Genomic DNA, 10,422 nt, shown 5'->3' with positions numbered 1-10,422 from the left:
TTTGTGTGTACTGTGATGGTCTGTTGTCTCCAAGACATTGTGACATTGTTGTATTTAGATCTCTGTTAACTGTTTGTGAAGAGCAGTTAAGGGTGAGTCAGGCTCTTCTTGGTGGTTGTTTATTGTTGGCCAGTTAGTGAAGAAGGAAGTTGTGATTCTCACTCAGTAAGTGGAACTGTAGGAGGTGCAGGTATGGTTGGGTCGTATGGACACAGTTGCTGTCTCCCAGTCAGTTAGACAAAAACAATGATCAAAAAACCACCAAAAAAGTAAAAGCAAGTGGACAAAAGCACACCGCATAAACACACAGGAACAATCACCAAAAATAGAAAAAAAAAAAAAAACACCACAGTATCTGGGGAAGGAACAATAAAAGAAAAGAGTTAAAGTAAAAGAATAATGGTGAAAAATGCGAAAAGAAAAACATGAAAGGGATTAACTACAAGAAAAAAATGTGAATCAGGAACAGGGAAGAGAGAAAAAGCCGAAAACTAGAACCTAGGAAGGGAAGAATAAAGAATAATAATAAAAAGAATGAAAAACAAATAATAATAATAATAATTTTTGAACAGACAACAACAAACTAAAAAAAAAAAAAAATGGAAAAAAAAAATCTGGGCAGAATGAGGCAGGGCATCCATGTTCCTTCGGAGCACACAGACTGGGATGGAATTCCTGCCAGCCCAGAAGGTGGATGGGAGTGAGGGATGGCCACACATCCATTCACCAAGAGGGTGTGGGGAATAAGAGTAACAAGGGGAATATCGCACCTTCCAGTCCTTCACATCTAGAATGTTCTTGTGGTTCTCAGCAAGTGGAGTCTATTCTTAGGTCCCTGGAATCTGAGAGAATGCTGTTGCTTTAAATATACAAAATGGTTCAACAGCTTGTAAACATTCAAAATGTCTGTGCCCTCCAGATAATCAAAAGTCCACAGCTCAGCCTGTCTCCCTCTTCGCTGCTTCCCATTTTATTTACCAGCCACCAGTGCAGTCCTCTGTTCTGTGTAGCCTCTGGCTAGTAGGGTTGATTTTTAGGTCAATTCTTAGGTCCTTACACCACTTGGCAATATCCAAGCTGTCTGTGCTGTGAGGATAGCTGACAGACTGCAGCTCTGTATGTCTCCTTTTTTGGAATTTTCTTGCAGGTTCTTCTACTAGTTGGAGTTTAGTCCACTCCTGTATCCTTCCTTTCAAAGCACAGGGCTCCAGGATTGTCTTCTGCATCTGTGTTAATTGGTTCCCCTTTTCTTTCTTGAAGAGGGTCTGTGTAGTTTGTCTGCCTATTCCACCATCTTACCAGATCCTCCCCCCAATGTCCATTTCTAGAGATTGATTGGTTTTTCCTGATGATGTGTCTGTGATGGTTAATGTTATGTGTCAATTTGGCTAGGTTATGATTCTCAGTGGTTTGGTAGACACTGACTGATTTTTGGTAGACACTGAGTGGTTGAGTGTGCTTCCATTTTGTAATATAATGTAATCACTTTCCATTATGTAATGTGGTATGATCAGCCAATCAGTTGAGAATTTCCTTGAGGATGTGGCAGTAAAGCTGTTTTCCCTTGCCCTTGTACTCTTCTCACTCCTGACCTCCGGTTCTTGGGATCTAAGCCTACAGAAGTCTCCAGTCTGCCACCTAATCTGCAGGTTTTGGATTCACCAGCCTCACAATCCTCTAAGCCAGTAGACATCATCAGCTTGCTGCCTGGTCCATGGATTTGGGACTTGCCAGCCCCAATTGCATGAGCCATTTCCTTACAATTGTATGAGCCATTTCTTTGAAGTAAATCTCTCTCTATATATTTATATATACATTTCACTGACTTTGCTCCCAGGAGCTCTGGTGGCATAGTGCCTAAGGCATTTGACTGCTAACCAGAAGGCTGACAGACAGTTCAAACCTACCAGCCACTCCTGGGGAGAAAGATTGAGCAATCTACTTCCATAGTGATACCACCTTAGAACTATGAGTTGGATCCAACTCAACAGCAATGAGTTTGGTGGGGTTTTTTTTGGTGGATTTTGCTCCCTTCTCTAGAGAACTCACACTAAGACAGTGTTCAAGGTAAGCAAGCTGAAATCTTGCCATCCTTGCTTCTACATAGTACTCTGGTTGTATTCTTCTAGGCCTAATTTGTTCATTATTCTAGAAATCCATGGTATATTCAATATCTTTGCCAACACCACAATTCACATGCATCAATTCTTCTTCTGTATTCCTTTCTTAGGCAATACATACATCTTCATAAATAGACTTATGGTGCAGTGAATTACTTACTATGGCCCTTTTAATCATGCATGGTCTTGTAACTCCTACAAAATGATACGGTGGGACTATGCAAATAAGGTATTTGTGTCCCACCATGAAATTAAACAGCCTGCTAATAATGCAAATAGGGTACAAGAAATCCTTGTGGGGGTAAGACCATGAAAATAAGGTGTATGGAACCCTAACAAGGGGATTGGTCAGTTTTGCCATCCTGTTAAGTTTAAAGGGAGTCAATCCCAGGAAGGGACAGGGGACTTCACTACCATCAAGAAAAAGACATGAGAATGCAGTGTGTCTTCTGGACCCAAGGTCCCTCTGCTGAGAACCTCCAGGTGTAACACTGAAGTCATCAGGAGATGGCACAGTAATGGGTACAAATGGTGGCAAGCATGGCAGAGTCCATGAGAAAAGACAGCAGCAGATGGCATGAGATGGTGTGGCCTGGACTTCCTGGTCCATGGAGCAAGGCAACTACGTAGGTGTGCCAACCCATGGAGCAAGGGTTGAGTGCCTTCAGACTGAGGCTTACTGGTAGAGTGAGGTGTCTCCAGACCACTTATTGGTGGAGCTTTGTAACACTTGCCAGAGTGGGGCAGGGACCAAGGGACCAAGGGTCAGGAGGCCTGCCCTTGGGCATGGCCAAGAAGCTGCCCTGATTAAAGAACTGTTTCCAAAGTCATTCCTGATCCTGAATTTAACCTGTTTTTCCCTAATAAACTGCATAACTAATTATGGTCTGTGAGTTCTACGTGACCACTGCAATGATTTCTCAAACCCAGCAGAGAAGTAAAGAGTGCCATGGGAGGGATGGCTGTTGTCAGAATTGGTAAAAAGGTTGGAGTAGAGGTATGTTTGACCTTCACCTGATAGGAATTAGCCCTGGGATGATGCTGATAATCTTGATTCTCTTTCCTCATAAAGTTAGAGGAGGACAGACGTTGCTGTGCCATTTTAGTAAAATTATTAGGAGAAATAAGGACCTCAGAACTCTTATTCTTGGATCTCCATTTGTGCTATTTTCCACATACAAGCACATTTTTATCCAGGTACAACAATATAATTTGCTTTGGTCACTGTTAGGAGTTGGATTGTGTTCCCCAAGAAGATATGTTGAAGTTCCAACTTCAATGTTAATGTGACCTATTTTGGAAATGAGGTCTTTGGAGATCTAATTAGTTAGCATGAGGTCAAATTGGAATAGAGTGGACGCTAGTGTAATATGACTGGTGTCTTTATAAAATGGGGAGAACAGAGACAAATGCAGAAGGAAGAAGTCCATGCAAACATAAAGGCAAATATTGAAGTGCTGCATCTCTAAACCCAGGAGCACTTAGGATGACTGGAAGTTGGAAGATGCAAGGAAAAATTCTTCCCTAGAGTGTTCAAATGACCTATTGCCATTGCGTCAATATCAACTCATGGCAACCCATGTGTTGCAGAGTAGAACTTTTCCGTAGGGTTTGCTTGGTGGTAATCTTTATGGAAGCAGATCGCCAGGAATCTTTCTTCCATAGAATTACTGGGTAGGTTTTAAGCCACCAACCAACCTTTAGGTTAGTAGTTAAGCACAAACTGTGCCACTGGGGGCCTTCAATTCTCCAAAGACCTCTGCCAACACCTTGATTTCAGACTTCTGCCCTCCAGAACAGTGAGAAAATAAATTTATGTTCTTTCAAGCCTCACACTTTGTGGTAATTTTCTGTAACAGCCCTAGAAAATGAATACTCACTTAACATAAACTTTATACCACACTTGCACAGTTCTACATAATTTTCATTGTTATGGCAGCCTAGTATTCCAACCAATTGACCTGTCACAATTTATTCAGTCACTTCCCTACTTTTTTTGTTTTGCTAGTAAAGTTTTTCTCTTTTTTTTAGTAAGGTCAAGTCTGAAATGAACATCTGTGTTTGATGATTACATTGTATTTAATATTATTAAGTGTAATTAGAAATAATAAAGTTACCTTTCTTTAAAAGTCTCTAGTTTACTCTACCCCCTAAATGGACAAATAGCCTGAATTCATAAAAGAAAGCATATATGGAGAAATAAAACAAGAGAAACATAATAGATCCAAGCCATAGTCTGACTTGTTTCCCCAAACTCCCCATTTCTAGGGACTGATGTCAGATAATGTTTTTCCTCTCTTTGGTAGAATTGAAGGCCCCCAGTGGCACAGTTTGTGCTTAACTACTAACCTAAAGGTTGGTTGGTGGCTTAAACCTACCCAGTAATTCTATGGAAGAAAGATTCCTGGCGATCTGCTTCCATAAAGATTACCACCAAGAAAACCCTACGGAAAAGTTCTACTCTGCAACACATGGGTTGCCATGAGTTGATATTGACGCAATGGCAATAGGTTTTTGTACAATTAGGGAACCTCGGTTTTGGCCTTAGATAAAATTCAAGCTGTGTGATTGTCACTGGTGAAACACCAACACATATCTTATCAACACATCCAAGGAAAATGTGCTCTTGGAGAAAGTCTACACAGTCCAGAGGCCACAGGGCAATAAATTCACATAGTCCTGGAGAGGGTGAGCCAGTCTGCCATGGTCAGCACCCACCAAGCCTGACTGAGGTGCCGTCTGGAAGGCAGAGTGCACCTGCCTCCTGCCTGAACAACGATGGAGAACAAAGAGACAGAGCCTCCGCATCCTGCCTTGCCCAGGGTGGGGGTGAGTGTGAGTAGTCACTGCCATTGTCCCTGTCCCAACAGAAGGGGGAGGTCTTAAGAGAGAGGGGAGAGTTCCTGGAGGTCTTCTAGCAGGGAGGGGCAGCTGTCACCTGAAGGTAGCCTCCTGGCCTTGCTCCTCCTAAGGGTGCCACCCCTGGATGGGGTCGGGGGACAATAAGAGAGATGTATCCAGCTCCACACATCACAGTTCAGGTTCAGGGTCGGGGTGGGGAGTCCTGCTCTGGTGAAGGGCTGGGAGATGAGAGGATGCTGGAGAAAGTGTGGTCTTCACACCCCACCCCGACCTTGATGCCCCAGTCTAAGGGAGGAGAGGTCACCTCTAAAGATATCCAAATCCAGCCCTTCTCTGTCTGATGTGTCTTAGGGCTGTAGACAGCCAGGCAGCTGTTGAATTCCTGGCAGTGAGGGCATGGTGAGAATGAGGGTGGGGACAGAGGTGGGGTGGGGGGGTTTAGTTATGGAAAGGTTGGGGTATAGTTGGGGTGGGGGTGAAGTGAGGGCATGGGGTGGGGGTGGAAGTGAAAGTGTGGTGGAGGTGAAGATGTGGTAGGGATGGGGGTGAGGGTAAGGGTGAGGATGTGATGGGGTGGTGGTGAGAGTATGGGTGGGGTGAAGATGTGGTGGGAATGAGGTGAGGTTGTGGTAGGGTAAAGGTATGGAGGTATGGAGGAGTAAGGGTATGGGTGGGGGTAGAGGTGAAGTTGTAATAGATGTGAGGTGAGGGTAGGGGTGAGGGTGTGATGGGGTGGTGGAGGTGAAAGTGTGGGTGGGGGTGAGTGTATAGTAGGGGTGGGTCATAGTGAGAGTGAGGATTTGGTCAGGGTGAAGGTGTTGGTGGGAGTGAGAGTGTGGTGAGGGTTGGGGTGTGGCTGGGGGAGTAGTAAGGGTGTGGTAGAATAAGATATAGAAGGGTGAGTGTATAGGTTGGAGTGGGGTGGGGATGAGAGTGTGGTGGAGGTGGGAGTGTGGCAGGAGTAGGGGTACATAGTTGTAATAGGCAAGTAGAGGAGTGTGAAGTGTGGTCCAGGGACCAGCTCTGGACTGGCTGGTTGGCAGAGCTCTGGGAGGCACCAACTCACAGGTAAACCACAGACCCTACCCCACTTCTGCCACTCCTTCCTTGGGCTTTGGGTGTTGTGGTAGCCAGCAAAGCAGTGAGCTCATGAGCTCAGGGCTGCCTTAATAGGCTTTCCAGTGGGTCTGTTCTGAGGGAAAGACAAGCTGTGTGTGTCCTTTTACCTCAGGGCCTGTCTGCTGTTCTGTCTGGAACACTCTCCCCAGACCCTCCACAGAGCTGGCTTCTTCTGGTCATTCAGGTCCCAGCTGAAAGAGTACCTCCTCAGAGAGGCCCTCCCTGTCCAACCTGCTGAAAGTGCCCCCCAATCCCCACTGGCTTCTACTCCATTATCCCGTTTCACTGTCTGTATAGCATTGTCACTATCTGGGGTTATTGTATTTGTTCATCTCTCCCCCCACCCCCCAGAATGTAAGCTGCACAGCGCAACACTCTGACAGGCTTCTTCCCTATAGCATCCCCTAGCACAAGTCAGGCCTATAGTAGATGCTCAAGTTAATCTTCAAGGAAGGAATAAGTGCATGCCTACAGAAACAGGAAATAATGCCATCCCAGACACTCAGACCTCTGAGGGCCCCCAGCCTTGGGCTGCCTTCCCTGCCCAGCCACCTCCTCCACCTTCCCTGGGTGCGGTCTGGGCTCCCCTTCGTCCCACTTATAGTCTGAGCTGGAAGAAAATGGAGGCCCAGCCACAGCCCCATTACGGGGGACCCTGGGGCTGGGCCCGGCCAGGGCCAGCTGTACAGAGTACTGAACACTGCTCTCAACTCCCACAGCGACTCCAGCCCACGCTGGTGCTGGCGACACTGAGTGCAGCCTTTGGCTCTGCCTTCCAGTATGGCTACAACATCGCTGTGGTCAACACGCCACACAAGGTGGGCACAAAGTGGCTTGGTGGGGAGCTGAGTTGAGTCTGCAAGACAGGGAGGCAGCTATTGTCTTCCTTCTGGAGGTTTCCATTTCCCACATTCACCCCCTGAGGCATCCTCAGGTCCTCTTCTGGATGCCTGCTTCAGGAGATCATCAGATGACTGATTTGTGCCCCCAGGGAGTGTCATCCCCTCCAGGCATAATGGGATGCACAGTCACTTTGGCCCTAGTTCTGCTGCCTCCTCCCTGGAAAGACCAATTTTAGACAGCAAAGAGAAGGGGTCAAGCAAGCACTGAACCCTGGGGCATTTATGGATTAATAGAGGAGCTCTGGTAGTGTAGTGCCTAAGGCACTTGACTGCTAACCAGAATGCTGGTGGTTCAAACCCACCAGCCACTTCTCGGAAGGAAGTTTGGGCAATCTACTTCCGCAGAGATACCTCCTTGGAAACCCAAGGTGGGGGGTCGCTACGAGTCAGGTCTGACTCCACAGCACATAACAACAACAATCGCAATTAGGGAGAAGGAAAACAAAGCATGCAGAGGAGGGGCCTCTCAGGTGGAAGAGAAGCAGGGGCAGAGTGTCCTCAAAGCGTGGTAAAGGCTGTGAGTCAAGGAGAGAGAGAGAGGGTCAAGATGAGGACTGAGAACTGGCCACCGGCTTTGATCTTGTGATATGGGTGACCCTGCAAGAGCAGCTGAGGTGAGAGTTGGACACAAAATCGTGATTGAAGTGGGTTCAAGAGAGAATGTTGTTGTTGTTAGGTGCCGTCTAGTTGGCTCTGACTCATATTGACAACAGAATGAAACACTGCCTGGTCCTGCACCAGCCTCACAATCCTTGCTATACCTGAGCCCATTGTTGCAGTTACTGTGTCAGTTCATCTCATTGAGGGTCTTCCCCTTTTTCACTGACCCTCCACTTTACCAAGCATGGTATCCTTCTGCAGGATATGACCAAGTAGGTGAAAAGAAGTCTGACCATTCTCACTGACAAGGAGCATTCCGGCTGCACTTCTTCCAGGACAGATTTAGTTCTCCTGGCTGTCATGGTACTTTCAGCATTCTTTGCTGAAATGAGGATGAAATGAGATGAAGTAGAGACAGAGAGTACAGATCACTTTTTGGAGTTTTGCTCTCACAGGGAGCAAACAAAGTGAGCTTACCTGGAAGAACTTATGTGAATGAACAAATCAGTCTTAGAAGAAATATAACCAGAATGCTCTTTAAACGCAAGGATGGAGAGAATTTGACTTACTTTGGACATGTGATCTGGAAAGACCCATCACTAGGAAAGGACATCATAGTTGGTAAAGTACCAACCAAAAACCAAACTCACTGTCGTCGAGTCGGTTCCAACCATAGCAATCCCTCCTTGGGTCTCTGAGGCGGTATCACTACAGAAGTAGATCACCCAATCTTTGTTCCGAGGAATGGCTGGTGGGTTTGAACTGCCAACCTTCTAGTTAGCAGGCAAATGCCTTAGGCACTACACTACCAGAGCTCCTTGGTAAAGTACAGGGTGAGCAAAAAACAAGGGACACCCCCAGTGAAATGGATTGACACAATAGCCAAAACAATGGAGTTAAACAAACCAATGGTCAGGAAGGTGGCACAGGACCCGACATAAGGTCACCGCAGGTCAGAGCTGACTCAACAACAGCTAACAACAACAACAACAACAATAATCTGGAGTGAGATGAGGGGGTCAAGTCAAGATTTTATCAGGTAGAAGCCATGTTTGTGTGGTGATTGTAAGGAAGGGATGGAGAGAGGACCAATGATGCAGAGCAGAGAGGGAACAATTGTAGGCAGGAAGTCCCTAAAAGGGCCAGACAGGACCAGACCCGGTGTTTCAGGGGGAACAGGTACAATTACTATTCATTTGCATATGTGAGTTCTGCTGTATTTTTAAAAATCAATGTCATTAATTTAGAGCTACACCTCATTCAGTTGACTGCTATAGAAAGTGCTATGGTAATAGCTTATGCTATATATTCAGATATGTACAATCACTATCATTGATGGAACATCTTTTGTTAGTCAAGCAATGTACCATTACATTATCACATTTAATGCTCACAGATTCCCTAAGAATATATACCATCTCTATTACCAATGAGAAAATGCAAGCTTACAGAGACTATATAACTTGCCCAAAGTCATACAATTGGTAAGAATATTTCTTAGGCTGCATCTTGCAGGGTAAGGCTCTGAAAAGCGAATTCTCTAACAGATAGCAAAAGACTTTCTGCAGTTTGGCTCCTCATCTCAACAGTCATTGTTCTGCTTACCTAGTGCCGCTCTTACAAGAATATACCACAAACAGGATGGCTTGAAGCAACAGGAATTTATTCTCTTACAGTTTGGAGACTTTAAGTCCAAGTTCAAAGTGCCAGGCTCTAGGGGCTGGGTGAAAGCCACTCAACCTTGGGGTTCAGCTCTGCCTCCTGCTCCTGGCCCACTGGAGCTAAAGGCTTTTCTTCACTCAGACAGTTGCTGGCTGCTGAGACTGACAAGCCTAAAGCTGACAAGTAAAAAGGCACAGTCCTGATGTTACCAAACCACACGACAGGCCATTAATTCAAGTCCATTGAAAGTCCCAAGGTAGGCAGAGCATAGCAGGCTACTGAACAACGACATGGCTACATGCAGGGTTCAAGCATGCCATAAGCTGGAGACCATTCCCAAAGCTGTCCTTATATATGGAAAGCAGACCACATACCCAAAGCAGCTACTCAGCTGCTCCAATAGATTCCACCAAGGACTTAATTACTAAACTCACCATGGGGAGTAATTACATTCAGCTGCCCAGCCATTCAACCAGGCCCAGCCAAGTTGACACGCAAATTTAACGACCACAGTCATATAGTAGATTTTTAACTTGCATAACAGCAGAGAAGGAGCAGGTTCAATTGTATCCTGGGAAGTATTGACAGAAACATTTCTCAGTGCAACAAGATCACTTAGGCTACATGAAATACTCTTTGCTGGGGATGGGGCCATGTTTTTCAGGTCTTGAAGTCATTTTATAACGAAACCTACTTCGAGCGGCAAGGGACATTCATGGATGAGAAGGCCATGCTGCTTCTGTGGTCTTGCACCGTGTCCATGTTTCCTCTCGGTGGCTTGTTGGGGTCGCTGGTCGTTGGCCTGCTGGTTGATAAGTGTGGCAGGTAAGCAAACAGGAGGCCTGCTGCTCCTTTAAAATTCATGTTAGTGAACCCCATCTTCTCCTGGTGACTGGCATGTGTGGTAGGGAGATGGTGCAAGCCTGAAGATCAGAGGTCTAAAGTCTGGTCCCCACTTTACCATGACACCATGACGTTAAAGCAAGCCCTAAATTCCTCTGGGCTTTCTTTTCCTGATCAGTTGCATATGAGGGCAGTGGTGGTTCAGTGGTAGAATTCTCACCTTCCATGTGGGAGACCCAGGTTTGATTCCTGGCCAATGTACCTCAAGTGCAGCCACCACCCGTCTGTAAGTGGAAGCTTGTGTGTTGCTGTGA

General features: G+C 46.0%; 1 protein-coding gene across 1 annotated transcript in view; it reads left to right on the top strand.

Annotated features, from left to right (window-relative positions):
* The first annotated feature begins 4,898 nt into the window (after nucleotides 1-4,898).
* SLC2A7 (solute carrier family 2 member 7) overlaps nucleotides 4,899-10,422 on the top strand; it is a 34,312-nt gene continuing 28,788 nt past the window's right edge. Inside the window, exons 1-3 of the mRNA XM_007942656.1 lie at nucleotides 4,899-4,949; nucleotides 6,821-6,919; nucleotides 9,930-10,090. Of these exons, the coding sequence (XP_007940847.1) occupies nucleotides 4,899-4,949; nucleotides 6,821-6,919; nucleotides 9,930-10,090 (311 nt within the window). The remainder of the gene's footprint in view (nucleotides 4,950-6,820; nucleotides 6,920-9,929; nucleotides 10,091-10,422) is intronic.

Source organism: Orycteropus afer, unplaced genomic scaffold (assembly GCF_000298275.1).
Source record: "Orycteropus afer afer isolate SDZICR_OR568_19922 unplaced genomic scaffold, OryAfe1.0 scaffold00094, whole genome shotgun sequence".
In the NCBI taxonomy this organism is placed as follows: domain Eukaryota; kingdom Metazoa; phylum Chordata; class Mammalia; order Tubulidentata; family Orycteropodidae; genus Orycteropus; species Orycteropus afer.
This window is presented reverse-complemented; position numbering and strand designations above follow the sequence as displayed.